General features: G+C 38.2%; 1 protein-coding gene across 4 annotated transcripts in view; it reads left to right on the forward strand.

The window, feature by feature from the left end:
- The window catches only part of LOC111865147 (opioid-binding protein/cell adhesion molecule homolog), a 309054-nt gene that overhangs the window by 275633 nt on the left and 11595 nt on the right, over nt 1-21826 (forward strand). For 2 of the 4 annotated variants that reach the window (XM_023852917.2, XM_023852915.2), the window contains exons 5-8: nt 4205-4333; nt 5344-5481; nt 13368-13517; nt 20545-20631. In XM_023852917.2, the coding sequence (XP_023708685.2) occupies nt 4205-4333; nt 5344-5481; nt 13368-13517; nt 20545-20631 (504 nt within the window). The remainder of the gene's footprint in view (nt 1-4204; nt 4334-5343; nt 5482-13367; nt 13518-20544; nt 20632-21826) is intronic. The other 2 variants (XM_023852918.2, XM_023852916.2) reach the window with 1 other exon arrangement.

Consider the following 21826-nt stretch of genomic DNA (forward strand, 5'->3'; position numbering starts at 1 on the left):
TATATTTTTTCTTCTACCCTGAAGATGGAGGCGATACGTTCCTCCAAAACGTCGGTTAACACCACATATACACGGTGCCAAATCCCAGAAGACTGCTTTCTTCATAGTTACCGCCGTGAAAGCCTCAAATCTTACAAAAATAATGCTCCTGCTTCTTGTACAAAAGTATAGCCCAAAATGTCGCAATTTTATCCGATTTCATTTCGAATCTATTACGATTTAAAACACTTGTTCACTTAAGATCCATTTTATTATGATATATTCTTAATATTTACTATGATTTATATTTGCAGGGTTCTAAGCATCTCCTTTTGTCGGTGGTTTGCAAATCAAAATTATGAATCTTGATCATCAAAATTCTAGCTAAATACCCAGTAAATTCAGTCTCCTTTAAGAGTAATAATATAAATCACAAAATATCCCGTACTTGTTCAGTGGATGTAAAATACGCCCTTCTATTACATCATTCTTACGCATTCCTTGCACGAAGTGTGTTTGTTTAAACAACAAAACAGTATGTATTACTCCCATTAATGAGATTCTCTGTAGAGCTATGAACGTTCCAACAATATATTTTTATTTCCAATATTAAGAATATTTTTAATTAATGGTCGGAATATGTCAGTCAATGTAGCGACTGGCTACGTTTTGGATAACCGAGGTTCTCTTTATATAACTTTTCAGGCGTCAAAAATATTAATTCATGAACCATCTCAGCTTTAGCTAACAAAATTATATGAGCATTCAATATGCTTAGTACTTAATACTGTTCATTATTTCTTCTGATATATTTAATAATATTTACTTTATTAATAATATATTCTTCGCGTAGTGGAGGGGGTGGGAATGGAGTCCAGTTGGATCCACTCGGCACGTTGGCCACTGCTTGATCTATTGCAACTGCCCCGGGTGATTATGATGATGGAGAATTTGGTGGAATGAAGATTGGCAGGTGAAACTGAAGTACTCGAAGAAAACCCGCCCCAGCGCCACTTTGTCCACCACAAATCCCACTTGACCAGACCCGGGCTCGAACCCGTGACGCCGCGGTGGGAAGCCAGCGACTAACTGCTTCAGCTATGGCGCGGCCTTAATATATTCTTACTCTTCACGAATATATCTAATTAATGCCACTGTGAAATAACCCACGTGAAATATATACAGCGAATCGAGGGCATTATTACTCCTGCTGCTACGTTGCAATGGCTGCTTGATCCATTATAAAGGCATCCCGTACCATGCAGTGAAGCGAAATATCCCGCCAGCCTGAACTCTTACATGTAATAATTATATTACTGTTTGGGTTGGAAGTTGATATCTGACCCTCAGTTTTTTCATAATTACATTTTTCTTCTCTTTTCGCTTCATGCAGCTACCATAAACGTTAGCCTATATATTATACATAGAGAATTCTGAGAACGACGTGTGGTACATCCCTACAACAAGGTGCATTATCGCATCAATGGGTTTCGGCATTATGGGGGCTGCGGGAACTTTGCCTTTGATCCCAGTCGCTAGAACACTCCGTTTACTCAATGTGTACATTGATCGATTAAACTCAATCATCTGTCACCCTCCAGTGGCAAGCGGTCAGCTTTGTTCACCACCACCGTCACCCTTCTCTTTAAACTCTCCTCCAGCGTTCCCATGTTACCTAATGCACCTGCTGAAATTAACCCATATGGACTTTTCCCTCTGATTGACCTCTTCCTAATTACAATTTGATTGGAAACATCAATTCCCCCCCCCTATCTCTCGCTCTCTTCGAACCTTTGCTTTTCCCTACTTCCCTCTACTGCTCACCGCTCTTGTAAACTCATGGTTGTGGATAATTTGTAGTAAGCACAGTCATGTTCACTGGTCACCTGGCATTATTTTAAAATGTGCTTACATTAACCAAGTGTGTAATGCGGAACCGCGCCGCATGCTACACGGTCAGTCGGATATTCCATTTTTTTGTGGGAGGAATGATGGAAAGGAAAAAAGTATATGGCGAAATAAAAGAGAAACACGAAGCAGCGCTGAGCCGTAAATATTCACGCACAACATGTAGCATGCCTAATTAAACTAATCACTGTCAACGATTTGGTGAGAAATACATGCTCGCACAGGGATAGCCTTTGTTTGGGTCTCTGTTCGGTGTTATCGGCTGAATTGTGCGCATGCGTAGGGTTTGCTACAATTTGACACACACAAACTCACTCAGACACTGAACTATCAGAGAACACTCTATTAGACAAATTGTTAGCTCTATTTGTTACATCTAATAAATCGTTTAAAAATTTTATATTAAAGGCATAGAAAGTGTTTCTTAATGCGAAATTTTAGCATTAAAATTTTGTCCTAGCGAATATTTCTTAATACAGATGTGATATTATATTGCCAGGTGTATCACAGTGACTAAAGAAGGGGTTCGGATTGGTAATTGGATTTATTGGATACTTACAGGCGGTAACTACAAATAACTATAACACTGTTACTATTTTTCACACTTCAAAACTCTCGACGCTAATCTCTTCAGTCTATCTGCACTAGTCTTCATGGATCTATAACAAAGGAACTATAAAAGTCTCACTAAATCCCACACTCCCAATATCATTGCAGTATAGCACACATAAAGTCTTCAAATCACAGGTTAAATCTTCACAGGCTGACTCCCTGTACTTTTCTGTACTCCGCAAACTTACGGCTTGCTTGTTTGCTCGCGTGCTTCTGTTGCTGCTACTCGTAACTCGTAACTACTCTACTCCTCCAGCTTACTACTAGCCTCTTGTTTGCGTGCTTCTGCTGCTGCTACTACTCGTAACTCGTAACTCGTGCTCTACTCCTTCAGCTTACTGCTAGCCTCTCGTTTGCGTGCTTCTGCTGCTGCTACTACTCGTAACTCGTAACTCGTGCTCTACTCCTTCAGCTTACTGCTAGCCTCTTGTTTGCGTGCTTCTGCTGCTGCTACTACTCGTAACTCGTAACTCGTGCTCTACTCCTTCAGCTTACTGCTAGCCTCTTGTTTGCGTGCTTCTGACGCTATTACCCACTCAAAACTCGTTGCTCGTAACTGTCCTGAACGAATTCTGTCATTTACTTATACAGCCGCGGAACGGACATGGACCTACAGTAAACACATATCACCTGATTGCTAGCAAGCCAGTCCATGATCCGTCGGTCGGATCTACAGAAAATACAATTTCCTCTATTTTTGCGCGTTGGATCATGTTTACAGAGCTGTTGCCTGGCAACGTGTTAATAAAATCCGTTACAGTATAACTAAACTGGTACCGTTGCCATATCTGCATTTAATATGGTGTGCGAAATAGTACCGTCTCGCCTGTGACTATCCTTCGCGCTGACATGAAAAGACAGAAATGTGAATGTAAATTCGTGGATGATCTAGCAAATAAACAGTGACATTTATTTTCAACCCTTGTCGTAGAAACAGCTTCAACGCATAATTTGTGTTGCAGATTACTGGAGCCCAATTATAGTCAGGTTTAACTGCAGAGAGATGCCAGGCTACAATTCTTCACCACTCTCAAGACATAATAATAATTCCAATGGAGAAAGATGATTTTAAGCGAGATACCAAGTGAAAAGCTCAGGAAAAGTTATGCATCATATTGTCACGCGTATGCTTGACTGTAGGGTGGATAGAGATTGATTAACAGATTTATTGACCACTTACAAATCGCAATTACAAATAACTATAACACTATCGCTGATATCCACACTTTACAACTCACTACACGCTAAGTCTTTTCAGCCTACAGTGTCTTCGCTAGCCATTGCTTGGTAGCAACTCTCAACAATGGAGATTATTCAGCTTCTGTGCTCACGTCGTTACTGTCCGGCGAATATTCCACAATTGAACTCAATTTCCCAGCTGTCCTAGTCATAACTTCTCGGCACGGAACATATAGAAAACACTCTTCTCCTGTTGTCGCTTTCGTGTCCGGTGTCGCTAGAATGTATTTACCGAGCCGCTGCTCAGAAACGGTTTTTTTAACACCGTTTATTAATGCAGTTTAACGTCATTTCTATGTAACGATCGCAATATAAGGCAAATAGGCAACGGCTCGGCAAACACATTCCTGCGGCAACGAATACGCACATATCTATGTAGTGGCAGACTGCGATTTAATTCACTGTATTATGTCTGGTTTAAACACACAGTATCAATGATCTCTAACGTTGCTACTCTTCTTTTCAGTTGCTAGTGTGGAAGGCCCAGTGTTCAACATCACCAGGGTGAACCGGCTGCATATGGGGGCGTACCTCTGCATCGCGTCCAACGGTGTTCCCCCCACAGTTAGCAAGAGGATCATGCTAATTGTGCATTGTACGTTTTGTTAAAAGTCCCTAGACATTCCTTACTTCAGAATAAACCACTGCACTTGCTCGTATATTGATAGCTTCGACACGAATATTGTGTGCTGACATGAAGGCAAACATTTGCTTTACTAATCTGTCCTAGTCAAGAACTGACCAGAAGTTCCGTATTTCCGGGTTCTTTCGAGATGTTCATATGTCATGTCTACGGAACGAGGTCCGCACCCCTGACTTTTGCAGGATTTCAGTCAGGAATTAGGTTTTCTACAGCTGGCATGGGAAATCAGCTTAGATTAGCCGTATTGAGGTGTATGAAATGCGAATGGATCATCACTGAAATAAATATAGAGTCACCGGTTTGACTGGCAAGAACGTGTTCTGGCAAGATGGCCTCATAATAATGTACAGATCTTATTTATGCACCAAAATTTCAACTACGTCAGAAGAGAAGTTCTGCATTCCTGAGCTCATTAAGACTGTGATGCTCTGAGTTAAAAAAAAAAAGCAGCATGTACCATGTTAGGTGGCTACCGGCCAGTGGTGAAGGCTTCAAAAGCACAGAAAAAAGCAACTATTTTTTCTAAAACGTTGGTAACAACCTACTATGAAACTACACGTCATCATGGCCTTGAAGGAGCAGCATCTAGCTTATAATACTTCACTGTTTTCCCTGCTGATGCTAATGTGTGCTGTAACTTGACGAACGTTAGTTCCGACAGTTACTATGAAAAAATGAAGAACCGCCTCCAGGACGGATTCCGAGGCCTATGGTTTGATGCCATGCTGACTCTGAACCCTACCACTGTAATGAAATAGGGTGAGGTGTATGTATAATTTTGGAAATGACAAATCGAATGCTGAGAGAGATATGCTGGTGAATTACGATTATTAGTGACAATTTTATGCCAAATTGCAATAGAATATAACTGCTAAATTTGAATATCTGGGACCTCTATTTATTTAATTGTGTACAATGCTAGCCAGTTTATGCTGTATACATCACTGAGTTTTAATTTTCAGTTCCTCCAATGATATGGATCCAAAATCAACTGGTGGGAGCATATGAAGGTCAACAGATTACCCTTGACTGCAATTCAGAAGCGTATCCGAAGTCAATTAACTACTGGACAGGAGAGAAAGGAGAAATTATAGCTCAAGGTAATATGTAAACTCTATGATATAAATATTTCCTCCTATAATTATGCTAAATCACACAGTTGCTGATTATATATAGAATCGTCCTATAAACATGTACATTTACAGTAGCTGTATTAGGTGAAAATAGGTTTTGTGCCTAATCTATACTACAAAAGTTAAAAAATACTCCCCTTATCTATACTAGTATATATTAATGGACATGATTGGAAATATATATGAACAAAATATTAGAAAAGACGATCCGCCGCGTGAGTATTTTAATGATTTTCTTAGGCCTATAGGATATATGGGATATGTACTCTATTTCTGACGTATATTCAGCTCAGTACGACATGTCTACTCGTATGTTAAGAAGAAAGCATTCTTTATTTTCAAAACTTCGGTTCGATTTCAGATATTTCAAAACATAAAAGGCCTGAAAGCGTTTGATGTAGTAGTTTCTAAAACCGTTGTACAATTCCTTTTTTTTTTCCTTGGCACTATAGCCCCAGTGGGCCTAGGCCTACTTCCATGAACTTCTCCATTCACTTCGGTTTTTCTAGATCTTACATATTCCGTAGGACTCCTTGGGCGGGTGATCAGCTCGTATACAGACACAGAAAAACGAATACACACAAACTAAACATTCATGCCCTGAGTGGGATTCGAACCCACGATCCTGGTTTCCAAGCGAGCGAAAACAGTACATGTCTTAGACCTCTCGGCTACCGTGACCGGCGTACAATTCCTTTATTGGGAGAATTCTAATATACTTATTACTGGAATGCAATAAACAATATTGTGATGTGTGAGATTATGATGTCTTCATTATAGTTATTAATGTGAAGTTGACGAAATAATCTATTTAATTAAGGACTTAATATATAGCTTTATATTTCTATTGACCGCACATAGATAAGAATCCGCTACAGGCCTATCTGCAGTTTGTTTCTTGGTGCAGAATGGACTATTGCATGATGCATTACCATTGCTTCAAAATATATGTCTTTTTAATTTGAAACTGCGAGGCATACTTTTGTTAATAATTTTACATTTATTAAGACGGATATAAAATATTTGAATGATAATGCAGAGAAAATTGTTTTATGTTTTGCAAGAGTAAAATTTGAAATGTCCTAGAATTGAAATCTTGTAACTGACATGTCAAAATTTTCAGATTTTATTGCGTGTGGCGACACGAATAACTGAATATTGATATAAGTTATAACCGTCCTGATTCTGAACCAATCCCCTTTCGGAGTTTTCTGATGTTCGCTAGATAAGTAAAGTTTCAGAAAAATTTGCCATGTTACAGTGGAATGCAATGATATCGGCTAAAATTAAGTACGATTTGGTGATCATGCTCTCGCTTAAGATTAAGATAAAGTAGAGCTTTTAAATATGACTGGGACAATTTCTACAAAATAAAAGCAAATATGCCACGATTTTAACTCCTCGCCCTTATGCAATCCTTAATAATAACTTCTTCTAGTGCATGTTATTTCAAACTCGGTAGAAAGTGAGGAAAGCGTGGAAAGTTAGGCATACTAATCTTCCCATATCACTTCAATACAACAGGTTCACATCAGATGAAATTATGACACAACAGTTTGAGCCCGGTATTTCAAGGGCGATTAGGAAGAATGCTATTTTCTCGGAAATAATGCCATATAGACCACACAAAATCAACAAACGTATCATAGAAACGTGTGGCCTCCACTTTCAGGGTCGACGTTTAAGCCAAGCAAGAAGCTAACAATAATCAGGCAGCAAACAGATCTCTACTCGCTACCTGATTTATACTTCGACCCTGAGGATAGAGTCGATATGTTTCTCTGAAATGTCGGTTGACTTTCAATGACTACACGGCGTTATACCTCAGAATATATGATATTTCAGAAATATTCCCTGAAAAACTTTGGAATTTCTGTCTAAAATACTAGGATAGAAGTATCTCTGCAACCCTCAGAGAAACTTTTGTAGTGGTTAGGCCAACAACTATGTGCTTTTCAATATGTAAACAGAAACGGCGAGTGAAACAGACTTCTTAACTCAATTTAGAACCGAGGTTAATAGTACGTGGAACGTAATTCCCAGTTCCCCATACTCCACCCATGCTAGGTGCTAAGCTCAGAAGTAACTTTGCCATTAATATATGGGATTTACTGTAATCTGATGCTACATATAGTTATTTTTCAGCTGAGGCTGTTGTTCAGTGACTTTATATATTAAGAATATTTTTATATATAAGGGACGGGCTCCAAGCTCTCAAGTAGAGACTTGTGTCACTGTGCAAAAAGAGCGTTTCATCACCAAACTTTATGCAGCACCACGGAGTTTAGTGTAACAGATCTAATGAAAATGAAAACAAAGATCTGAGCCTATGTACATGAGCCAGACTAGGGCTCGTGTGTCTTTAATAATGGCCCTAGTGCAGAAAGGAAAACAATATCATTTATCAGCTAACAAAGCAGGGGTTTTTCGAAATGCAATGGGATTAAGTATCCAAGCCATGAGTGAGTAACTAGAAGGAAAGGCCTGGATGTAACGAACATCCACAGCTGAAGCCTACGGACATGGCGAAGGAGTTAAGACAAAATCCTCCAGGTAAACACACTAGAGGAGCGAGAAAATGGGTAGGCTTAAAATAAATTTCACTAACGAACACAATGATAGATCAAAACAGGTATAAATGCTAGCAACATTTTCTTTAAATTACGCCTATTTTAAATTATTATTATTATGTTGATTAAATTAAATATCATATATAACAAAAAGAAAATTACTTTCCAAATATTATTTCTTTAGCATCATATTCTGAATATGTAAATTTTGGTTCGTCCATTCCTCCAGAATTTATTATATTCGTCACCATACTTGTGTGATGTGAATTAGGTGTACATATTCTAGACTGAATTTCATTAGCCTTTCTTTACACGAGTATGGCTAAGGTTTCCACATAAATATTATTATAATGCCTCAATGTCTGCTAATATTTTGTCTGAGATTTGATATGAAGAAAATATTTTTCTTTGTTTTAATAAATATATCCAGTGTAACAAACTATCAAGTATATTTCTCTGTTTGCAGAAGCTCCCTACATGGATGCCAAATCAGCTCACAATAGTATTACAGTATAATAAGCAGCTATTTCCTCTGTTTTAATAACTTGTTGGTGTTCTTGAGAAAGAGTGTAATGTCGACTTTCAGATTTCCGTCTTAAGAAGTTCCCCACGCAATTCCGGTGTTTCTTCTCGATAACAAAACAGAAAAATTTTATGGTAACAGCAGATATGAAGAATTTTAATATTAATGTCATTTAATTTGACCTGGCCAAGATTAAAACAGGTTGCCATCTCTGCAAAGGGAACCAGGGGCTAAAACTCCAAAACTCCCCGTGCGAAGAAGAGGCAATTGATGTAGGCATCTTGTGTAGATATCAAATTGCAATCAAGGGAGCCAAAATTATAAACGACACTTTCAAAAGCGATTCAGGCGTTCGGCCCCACTACCCAGTGCACTGTAAAGCAATGGAGAGTGAATTTACGAACTAAGTTACAGATACGATCTAAACACTCGTGACGATGGTATATTAGTAAAATTCTTTTGTTTCTGCATATTATCCATCGTCCTGTTTTTTATTTAAAACAATGTTTCGGACACTTGATTCTGTCTCCGTCTTCAGATAAAAACCTACTACGGAGATGCAGGCTAGCTCTATCCATCTGGCCCAATAGAGTCTGATTTTACCTGAAGACGGAGACAGAATCCAATCTCCGAAATGTTGTTTTAAATTATACAAGGACGATGGATAATATCAAAAAACACAATAATTGTATTAAATTGCAGATGATGTAAAAGCGGGGCTACAAGGGCCAGTGATTTCCATTTCGCAAATCCTGTTAACTCACTGAATTTCTCTGGCTGAAACCTTCTCGAAAAGCCGCCGGTTATGCAGCTACTCAAGAATTTTCCAACTGGGATCGTAGGTTTGATCACACTTGAGGCATGGATGTCTGTGTATATTCTGTTTGTGTTGTCCTATGTGCAGGTAGCGGCCTTTCGAAGGTCTGATCCCCCATCCAAGGAGCCCTACTGACTGTGCAAAAGATGAAGAAACTGAAAAGCCACCAAGGTTCAACAAAGGGCTGTGGACCCATAGAGAGATAGATAGCTAGATAGATAATAGATTCTATTTGCATTCCTCCTCTTCTTCATTCGTGTTACATTCCCTGTCCATCTCAGCCTCCTTGACTTGATTATTCTAATTATACTTGGCGAAGAGTAAAAATTATTAAGCGCTTCATTATGCAGTTTCCACCAACCACCTGTCATTTCATATCTCTTCGGGCCAAATATTCTTCTTAGCATCCTGTTCTCAAAACACCCTCAGTCTATGTTCTTCCGTTAATGTCAGAGATGACGTTTTACACCAATGCAGAACCACAGGCAAAATTATAGTTTTGTATATTCTAATTTTTATGTTTTTAGCCAGCAGATGAGTAGACAAAATGTTCTGGATTGAATGGTAGCAAGCTTTATCCGAGTTCAATCTCCTCTTAATTTCCTCTTGAATCAGGTTTCGATTTGTTACCGTCGTTCCCAAATTTCAGAACTGTGCCACATTTTCAAAGTATCAGTTAGCTATTTTTATGTCATGATTTTGCCCTGCATTTTGGTGACGAGACGGTAACATATACTTAGTTTTCTCTGTGTTTACTTCCAGACCATTCTCCGTACTAGCGTCAACTAAATTTTGTGTAAGATTTGAGGCTTTCACGGCGGTGACTATGAAGAAAGCAGTAACCACATATACACGGTGCCAAATCCCAGAAGACTGCTTTCTTCTAAATTTTGTGTGTTTTTCGTTATGGTATCTGTATTGCTACCTAGTAGATTCACATCATCAGCATANTTTTCTGTGTTTAATTCTAGACCAATCTCCGTACTAGCGTCAACTAAATTTTGTGTAAGATTTGAGGCTTTCACGGCGGTGACTATGAAGAAAGCAGTAACCACATATACACGGTGCCAAATCCCAGAAGACTGCTTTCTTCTAAATTTTGTGTGTTTTTCGTTATGGTATCTGTATTGCTACCTAGTAGATTCACATCATCAGCATAGAGCAGTAGCTCGTGTGTCTCATTTAATTCCAGAAATACTTGGTTTCCCTGGACCTTCCTAATAGCATATTCTAAAGCAAAGTTGAAAAACAGTGGCAATAAACCATCTCCACGTTTTAGACAATTTTGAATAGGAAAATTATCAGACAAGTGTTTACCTATCCGAACTTTACTATACTGNGTTTCTTTTTAATCAGCTTAACTAGTGTCATGGGTATCCCAAACTCTATCAGAATACTGTAGAATACTTTCCTCCTAAGCGAATCATAGGCTTTCTTGAAGTCTGTGAATAGCTGATCTACTGTCTTCTTCTACTCTCAGTTTTTTCTCTGGTATCTGACGAATATAACATTTGTTAAGTAGTTAATTTTTACGTCGAAACCCAAAATGATGAATCGCAAATTTTCATCTATATATGAACTTAGCAAAGTCTGTTACAAAGAGATAAGCAGTTACTCGTATATACTAATTTTGAAAAGAAAAATAACCTAATTCATACAACATTTCGATCTTGACCTTTTGGTCTCAAATATTCTAGTCTCAGGAATACTGTCATTTGAATTTCAGAATACGCAAACTGAGAACATATCCGTTACCTGTCGCGTCCGTTACTACCGGGTGCACACTACAATTAAAATTGTAAATTATTACATACTGGTAAATATTTATGATATCTCACAAAACACTTTTTTTCTGAACTGAAGACCGTGTAAGGAAGAGATTGAAAACTTGCGATTTTCGAGCAGAAAAAGGCAAAGAAATACTGCCGACAGTTTTTTTTCTCTGTATTTTATATCAATTAATACTGACGTACAGAATATTCACCATTACGTGGCGGATATGCTATAGTATAATTCTCTCATGGTTTCCTTCAGTGTGTAAAGGCCAACGCTGTGGAATTATCATTATAAAACTACGCGGGCCAGCGGGTATCCCATTTCCTTCCACGAAATAATTAAAAGCGAAAGCGGATACATGAACTACATGAAAGCGGGGGGGGGGGTAGAGGAAACATCAAAGGGTAAGAGCGGCCTGCGGTGTTTATTAACGGAGCGAAATACTCTTAAAAGTTCAGAATCGTGTGAAATAAATAAGGACACAAAAATGTTAGACTTATATTATCTTCATCTGAGTTGTATCCCCGTGTAGTCTCATTTCCACAAACTCAGAGAAATAACTGAAAATGTCTTGTTTCGTAGTGTTATGCTTAATATTATATACAATATGTATAACATGTAATATAATATTACACATATTAATATCACTCAATTTCAACGATAAGCCGTAGAAGAAAGCTAGTACGGGGTCAAGAAGGCAATTGATTAAAAGACTATAATGATGAGGACAATGTGCGAGCCCATTTGAGAGTCGTCGCTGTTTAAGAACCTCATCTGTTTGAGACCGAGGTTTAGAAACCCGCTCAGAATAAGGACGTATGCCCGACTTTGTCTGTATTGAAGAAAGCAGTCTTCTGGGATTTGGTACCGTGTATATGTGGTGTTAACCGACGTTTCGGATGAACGTATCGCCTCCATCTTCAGGGTAGAAGAAAAAATATAAGAAATCTGCAAGCTAAGAGACCGTGAGAACCGGTAAAAGCAGACTGTCTGTATTGTCTTTTGGAAGTAAACGCTTTGTGATATACTGATTCCCATGTGGGAAGTCCTCTCACCCGTGTGAAGAGAAGTGAAAGGAGCGCGCAAGTGTGTGTTATAGGCATCATGAGCGACATCTACGATATGTATGTTCCCGGATAAATACAAGACTAGATCCCCTTTTATTCAACCAAGTTTACACTTAACCAGAAGCTGATATGAGTCAGACTGAAAATTTCTAAAGCTCATTAAAAAGCATGGTGAAACGATAATAAATACTCCGTTAAAATTCTCAATAAAACAGTTGTATGTGGGCTAGTAGAAATCTTAGAATAAACGGACCGAACTCGGGAAGGAGAGCAGATCGATAGAATAAGCTTATCTCTATCTACACCACTGCGAAATTCCACAACATCAGAAATTTTACAACAGTCATAGCATATATTATCTTGCTGCTGTAAGATGGAATTTCCAGAGTCTTTCGTAATGAAGAAAATATTCTTGCAGAATTTGTAGAACAGGAAGTGGCAATGATTATAAAGTATATTAGATTATAGATAACGTTTCGACTAACGACACGAAGATAAACTTATTCAATATAACTCTGGGATCTATTTATGAAAATGCTTACAGATGCATCCCTCATAATATCTGAGGGAATGGGGAAAAAATATTTTCTTCCTACGAAATACAGTTACAAAAGAGTGTTTCGGCATGAAGAGAAACGAACAAAGGTCTGCTGATTTGTATATAAAGATGAAATTTTATTTCATTATTTCTGAATGAGGGATACCATCTTCTGGGATGTGGCGCCGTGTACATCTTGTGTGAACCGACGTTTCGGAGAAAAGTATCGCCTCCATCTTCATGAAAAAACTCCGCAACAGAGGAACCAACTTGAGGAGGTGGCTGCAGTCACATCCCAGAAGACGACATTCTTCATAGTCACCGCCGTGAAAACCTCAACTCTTACATATTTCTGAATGAATCCACGCTTTATGGAATATAATTCTTCATTAGCAAGTTCGGTAATAATTACAAGCTCATTAGGGTCAAATGTATGTACCACACCATGATCAGATTAAGGAACAGGTTGATCCGTTCCGAGCTCCGTGTCTACCATCGAGAATTACGGCATCCGCAGTGCTACCCACTGTCCTTAAAAATGAAAATTCATTCCTGTTCACAGGTGGCAGGTATGAGCCAGTGCTGCTGGACAATGCCTATAAAGTACATATGAAGCTGACCATCCGGTCCGTGGGTCCGACGGACTTCGGTACCTACAAGTGCGTCTCCAAAAATTCACTGGGTGACACGGACGGGAGCATAAGGCTTTACCGTAAGTACATATATTCAGTGACAATAGGACAATATGTTTCAGTAGTTCCAGTTCCCACACTCTTGTTACGGCGTTTGGAAATAAACATGACACTCCAAATAAAAATTATGAAAATTTAAGTGTAAAAATAGATGACACGGACTCATTAGGGCTATGAAAATGAACCTTACTGGCCTAGGAAGGTCAGCAATAGGCTGATGCTCGAGTGAAGTAGATATTGTGGGCAAGAGGATTACTAATCGAGTCATTTTTTATTTAACGATGAAATAATAATAATTGATGACATGCAACATTGGATTTTCAAGATATGATGAATGAGGACTATAAGTTGGAATGAGATTTTGAAGAACTGCCACGAGATTTACATTAGTGAACTCACGAATTATTCGAACATTTCAATTACGAAAACCACTCAATGAATTTAGTTTTGAAAGTTTCACAATGCGACCTTCCGTTTCTAGGTCAGAGCACTGTAAAACGTCGGTGTAAAAACATTGTGCATACATTCTAATATAGATTAATCTTCATTAGGTTACCTTGGAAACTAAACTGACTGCTGCTTTGTACACCACTGTTGGTGTACCCACCAACAATAAATTGCGCCCGACAAAAATAATATTTCGCGTTTGGACTCCAAGTGGGCAAGCCATTGCACTCCTGGAGATTTAAGTCTTGTAGCTTCATTTTGCGAGACGGTTTCAATACACTGGATTAATCCAATCAAATTGTAATACCAGTTTTAAAGGAAACAGTAATTTTGTTTTGATAGGCCTTCTGAAAGGTTCTTATTTGTGTAGCTAGAATATTCATATTCACTGGAGACCAACCTATGACGGATAGAATTTTAAATGCCGAATATAGGTAGTGTTCATCTCACCTTCAAGGCGCACATCCATACATACGTCTGTATCTCCAACAACTTTGTGCACTCAGATCTCTCTGAAACTTGTAAATCCGTCAAAATCTCGAGACAGATTTTCCCGTCATCACTGAACTGCGCCATACATAGGCCTACTATATATATGAGAGCGGGAAATTTGGAGTGGTTTCCTAACTTCCTAATCAGGCGGATAGTGTATGATAAAATGTTATGAAGATAATTGTCCTTGTGTAACAGTAATTTACAACTAACTAAGTGCTGAAGTGGTGGAAGCATTATATGTCACATTGGACTGAAATGAACTTAATTGTAAACCTGTTAGCGTGACAGACCAGAATGAAACAAATTAAAAAAAAGGAACAAATTAAAATTAATTTACAATTATAGTCTGAAGGATAAGCAGACCCGGTAACACCTATCATATATTAATTGTAATAAATCACTACTTGGAAGAGAAATTATGATCTTTGCTACACGAACTTCGCTAAAAGAACTAAGTGTTTAATTTTAGTCTTATAAACAAATTCTTGTTCTACAAATCCACGCTGGAGGTGTACCTGCTATAATTATTATGCCTGTATAATATGTGAAGTCTTTTGACACTCCTGTCCAAAATATGAAGTGCCAATATTAACCAATATAATGGGCATATGAACTAAATTTATAATTCCTCTTGATGTTACGTGCACAAGCAGTAGTCCCATATTGATCCTCCCATCCTTGTCATGTAATCCAGTATTGATATTACACCTTTGCGGCGTCCTAATGGACTCAGCTAATATACTATGGGAAACTCACACGGTGTGTTCTGCTCATAGTCCCTAATGCATCTCACAAGAATAAGGGGTGGGCAAAGGCAAGAGGGCGGGGGGTGGTGTAAGGTAACATATTAGGCAAGAAGGGAGTCTCTCACAAAAAGGGTTCTCAGGCTTGAGCCATAACTAAGTTTTCGTTACTGTTAAAAGGAAAACTGACTGAAGTTCTGTCTGTGAGACCCTCTGCATTGAGTTTTCGCCTTTCTGTCTGTAACTTTTACAAACGAAACATCAGATGGTAGACCTGGTGCTGCTGGTGTGTTGTGGGAACTCTATAGTGCAGGATGTTCAATACGCAATTAAATTTAAGGTATAAAAATAAGTTTTGTGCAAGACAAAACTATTTGTATATTTTCGTACAGGCTAACTAATGAGCCGGTCACGGTAGCCGAGCCGTCTGAGGCATGTACTGTCTTCGCTCGCTCGGAAACCGGGATCGTGGGTTCGAATCCCACACAAGTGATGGATATTTGTTATGTGTATATGTGTATTCTGTTTGTGTTGTCCTGTGGTTAGATAGAGGCCTTGCGACAAGCTGATCATTCGTCCAAGGAGTCCTACCGTCTGTGAAACGATCAAAATGAAAAAAAAAAAACTCGACATCGTAAAGGTATAAGAGGAACGGATTAAGTAGGCAAGTAAGTCAGCTAACTATGGAAGTAATAAAATAATCAGCTTCATTACTTACTTAATTACTTCATTGATCAAGTCTTTCTCTAGTGGTTAAAAGTCGTTCAGATACTTAACAATTTCCCCGCCTTTCATTATCGTGTTCATATCCCACGTATGCCTAATTCTGCCCACCTGTACCTCATATTCAGGTTTCCCAGTTTAAATTTTGTATGCATTCCTTATTTCTCCACCGAGCATTCTTGCATAATGGACTTACAGCGCTCATGAGATGAGAAATGAGTACAAAATTTTAGTCAACAAGTCTGAAGGAAAGAAACCACTTGAAGATCTGCTCTTGTGATTTATTTAACGACGCTGTCCTTACCTCAGAATACATGGGAGTTATTGGCAAGAAGACTGAAGAATAATGAATTAGAACGAATTCAAAACGACTAGGTCGTGGCGTAGTTTCTAGTTTGTCTCGGCACTCGACTGGGGCACTGAAAAGAACAGTGAAACACCTTAGCCGGTAGTTTAAACACGGGTCGTCTAGGATAAAAAACAGGACAGTCTCCCACTCTAACATGAGATGTGATATCTGGACGTTGAGGAGAGTGTACTTTAGAAATGGATCCTTATTAAGTTGGGTAAGATGATGTGGAGTGGATTAATGTGGCTCAGAATAGAAACCAGTGGCACGCTCGTTTGAGGACGGCAATGAAGCATTATTTTCCACAAAGCGTGTGATTATTTACCAGCGAAGCGTATTTTAGCTTCCCAGGAAAGAATAGTACGCTACATGGAAAAATTCATACTTTGTCATTTTTTAACTTAGATTTAAATCTCAAGAAAACAAGTACAAGAAGCATGTGCTGTCGGTATATGGTTCTGCGTGATTACAGCTTTAAACTTTTGTACTTGGCAGTGATGATAGCATGTGAACATGTAAAGCGCAGCGTCTCAGCCGCTGTATTTTGTGCCGTCTCGTGTTACGGTTTTTAATTGTACTAAACGATTATCCTAGAATCTGCGTGTTTTCAAGGATCTGTCACCACACGAGCGAAGACATTTTATTATAAGACGCTACGATGTTGCAGCCTCATGAATTTGGACGATCGCAATGTAGTTACGGCCGACAAGGTGTTGGACTAGAGGGACATGGAATGACCTCCAGTGAACAGTTTTCAGACTAAAATCGGTAAATCGTATCGCACCGAACAATGCGGCTTAAGCAGTAACATTTCTAATCTGTATTCGTACTGTGCCCAATTCGAATCTCGGAGTGACGGAAGAATTTCTAAATTAGGTCAATATCGCTTCCTTCCTCACCCTTCAAACTAATTCAGCAATCATTCTAACTCCAATAACAAGTAATCTGAGCAACTGACATCTTAAACATGATAAATAAACTTGTCCATATATGACTCAGGACACACAGGGCAAACGTGTATACTATATATACATATATATGCAGCTTGTAATTTGGGATTCCTAGAACTAACTCGGAAAAAGCCACAACTCCACAAATATATCAACTCGTAAAATATATATATATATACAATATTATTCTTGTTTCCCCATCTCTGGAGGTGAATACGGTCATGGTATATGAAGCTTACTGTCTTCGCTCGCTTGGAAACCGGGATCATGGGTTCGAATCCCACACACTGCATGGATGTTTAGTTTGTGTGTGTGCGTTTTTCTGTGTTTGTATATAGGTAGAGGCCTTGCGACGAGCTGATCACCCGCCCAAGGATTCATACCGAATGTGTAGGATCTAGAAAAACCGAAGTGAACGGAGAAGTTCATGGAGGTAGGCCTAGGCCCACTGGGGCTGTAGCACCAAAGAAAAAAAAGATATTAAGCTTAATTATAAAATTACCACGTAATTTTATTAATCAGTTAAACAATGTGCGGGCGGACGGACACACAGAATATATGCATATAAACTCGTATTTTCTAAAGTTTCTTAAAGGGACAGTAATCAGTTTCAACAGTATGATTGAATTCTTGTAAACTGTAATGATCTTATGCGCATGCGTGCAAAGCAGACAATTAAATATTTATTAAGTCTGATGCGTTATTTTAACAGTAATTATGTTCTGAAGCTGTATACTCGTAAATATCTTACTCCATGTAAACAGGGCAATAGTTAATACGTACTATAATAAAATTAAAAGTATTTGAAAATAAGAAAGAAACTGAAAAAAAAAAGAATTGAATTTTTAGGAAAAATACATAAAACCTCCAGTTGTCAGAATAATATTAGTTTTAATATTTAAATTGCGCTTTCCTGTGGGTTTTATATTTTTGTCACGTATTTACATACTCTTTTTTTTTTCTGGTTGTACCGAACGGTATGCTGTAACAGCAGGTGGACCTATGACAGACCTATACTCATGCATGTGTGCTTTGTTAATAATACAGTAACAGCGGCATTAGAAACGGAAACATATTGTATTGCATTCGGATTATACTAGCTTTCCTTTTTACAAAAATGTCAGTGTATTGGCCATCTCCCCCTCCCCGTTTCTGACAAGGGTGTCACCATCTTCCTTTCCAGAACGCATTGTCAGTCTTAAGATGCTGAAGAAGAATCCAGAAACACGATTGCAGTTTCCTTTTCTCTGTGAAGGTACTGCGCAATCTTTCTTCAATTCCGTTAAGGCAGGCGTTGCAAAATGACTAAAAATCAAAGAGTGTGATGTCCAGAGCAACCCTTTCTTGGAAACTATGAGAAAACTAAAGATGAACTGCAGAACACAGTGGCCACGCGGTCTGAGCCATGAAATATCTTCGCTCGCTCGACTATTGGAATCGTGGCTTCGAATCCCGCTCAAAGCATGGATGTTTCTCTGCGTTTATTCTGTGTTTGTGTGTGGATAGCAGCCTTGCGACGGACTGATAACTCATCCAAGGCGCGCTACCGACTGTCTAAGTTTAAGAAACTGATATGAAACGAAGCATTTCACGGATGCCCTATGTTGCAAGTGGGAATAAGGGGGATAGATAGATAGATAGATAGATAGATAGATAGATAGATAGATAGATAGATAGATAGATAGATTAATGAAATTAAGCAAATACAGAATATCTAATGCTGGAAAGACATTGAATTCCCGTAACTACGTTGATGGTGCACGTCGAACAATGAGAAAATCTCTCTCTGGCATAAAACGGTAGAAATTCTTTTGTTTCAGCTTAAAGAATTACTTAATTTTTAAAATGGGGAGACTCTCTTTCCATTCCAGATTCTCCATTATATCATCTTCCTCTTATGAGGTAAACAGAAGGATCTGATGACTTTACATTATACTACGACTGAAGAGAGCGATCTAAGATCATTTCGTTTTCTTTTAGCTAAGTCTGGATTTCAGACTCTAAATGGTTGAGGGATTCCAACCCCTTCAAACCAGATCAATGACGCTGTTCAACCATGTGGTGCGGGCCACATAATATATCACTGGCCCAGAAGTACTTTCCTCTCCTTTCTCCCTTTCTCTTGAGGTAAGCTCTAGTGACGATTTTTCTTCCTCCAGCGAGAGGAATTGAATGAGAACACTGAACAGAATTTCTTACTTCTCCTTCAATTTTTACTTCGCAAAATAGAAAAAAAATCTGTGTATGCAGAGAATTGATAGTTAGTTACTGGGCATACAAGATAGCAGCAGAATGTACGTATTTTAGAGTATTAAAATCTACTGTTAAAAAGAATATAAAATTGTAACGCTCGAATGGACACGGAAGTGTACGTGAAAAAAAATTAGAGCTTTACTTATTTCCAAGTTGCTACTCTCTGCTGTGATGTTTGGAATCTACATAGTTTTCTCGAAATTTATTTTCCATTATGTTTCATTGCTTTTATCACATTTGTATCTCATTTATAAGATCAAGCCGACTTCAACTAATCTATTTTTTTTTTAATTTTTGGTTATATCTTATGCCAGAGGTTAACAAACATTTTTTGAGTGACGGACGTCTATGACAGGCTTGAAATTCGTATAGGGAACCGCACGAATATACAGAAGATAATAGATACGAACTCAAATAATCAGAATATTAACAACATTTTACTTAGCTTCAGCATTTCAATACATTTTCCAAAACATTTTAACAAAATGGATCTCACAAGAATCAGATACCTAATGAACAATAAGCAATTATCTTATGAATTTTGCCTTTGTTCAAAACCAGGCCCTCAATTAATGTGTCACCTTAACATTAAGCATTTAGAGTATCTCAAAACTTGACAGAAATTCGGTTCATGGAGCAGAAACCATCTCGTACTTTACAGCGATCGCCGAACTTTTGAGAAATTTTCGTAATTATTTAAAATTATCACGGATGAACCAAAATCCTTTGGTAGGTATCAGTGTGCCTGCGGACCTTCGGTTGGCGATCCCTGTCCTCATGGAGCCAACGATCGGATTTTAAACGAATGCAATCGATTCATAACCCAGAATAACATGAGATGCTCGCGCGCTATAGCAAGAGTGTGGAAAAGGAAGAGTGAGTGTCTTTGTGCAAATTCCGTATAGAGCCACAGAAGTCGGCGTGGCTAGAATATATATATATATATATTTGTGTTCTTCATGCCTGGGCTATCTTCATCTTATAACAGATTTTACTAGTTTGCTACTAGATTTTGTTGTTTTCGTATATTATTTATGTGGTATCTGGTTTCTTTTGCATGAAGCATGCTCCTGTTTCTTTATTGCAGCCATTCCGTCTCCTCTAACTCCCCCCAGGACCACTATTATCACCATTACAACCACAACCAAGGACATAATCAACCCTCTACCGGAAGGTGAGATACGTCTACAAGCCCCCATCTGAAACTTGCTTCAACGTAGCTACAAGCCGTAATATATTACAGAAAGTAATTCTGACTCCTTTAGTAACTGAAATTTTGAATAGTTTTATTTTCGTATTTATATGAGACGAACTGGCTTATGAAGTCTTACCGTCTAACAGTCAACACATGAGGCATAAAGCAAATCAGAGTTAAAGGTAACCACTATTTTTAAAAAACCTATAAGATACGAGTATATGTATACTGCAAATCTGCTTTATAAAATTGGAGCCATTTTAATGAAGTCTGGATTGGTGTTGTATTGATATCAAACACTATGTGTTCCTAGCTTCATACTGTTTTATTAGTACGCGACAAAGCAATGAGTATATTTTATCTGCAGGCAATTAGTTTAGAAGGTTATAAGGTGAAAGAAGTTATAACAAAGAGCTGGTCAAATTTCCCCTGTAGGACATCTGTCCCTGACACTCTTGTAATGCCAATAAATTAAAACCCTTTATGAGTTCTTGTGGATGTAGAGAATAACTAATTGAACATCAACTACAATTAGCAGTAACACAATTAAATGTGCCTTTTAGCATTTAACATTAATGGACAGTTCTCATTTCCGGTAGCCATTGTAGTGTAAATAAGTTTCATTTTAGTGTAGGCAATATTTTGCAAATGATCGGAATTTCAGATGAATAACGTTGCAAATAAATTTAATATATCTCTGTTATATATGATTCATTAAAACTTCTTTAAAACTCTTCTTCGCAAATAAGCATAAGTTCCATAACTGAAATATGAAATGAATTTCGGATAACTTATCACGTGTAACGGATAAATAGTGGAACTGAATGTGCTCTCATGTGCTACGAACGTAAGCTCAGATGAAGAGAATGTTAACGGTATAATATTTTCATCAATATTATGAATGATGATTGGATGATCCATTTTATGTAAAACACGTTCTTCCTAACGGAAACAGCATCTTAACAATATGATGTATTTATATATATTGGTATAGCTCATTGGACAGTCTCTGTGGTCTAATACTCAGAGTTCCCGGCTACAGATCCAGAGGTCCGTGTTCGATTCTCGGCGCTACCTGATATTTTTCTGAGAAGTAGTGGGCCTGGAACGGGGTCCACTCAGCCTCGTGATGATAATTGAGGAGCTATTTCAAGGAAATAGCGGCTCCGGCCTA

Source organism: Cryptotermes secundus, unplaced genomic scaffold (assembly GCF_002891405.2).
Source record: "Cryptotermes secundus unplaced genomic scaffold, Csec_1.0 scaffold92, whole genome shotgun sequence".
NCBI classification, from domain to species: Eukaryota; Metazoa; Arthropoda; class Insecta; order Blattodea; family Kalotermitidae; genus Cryptotermes; species Cryptotermes secundus.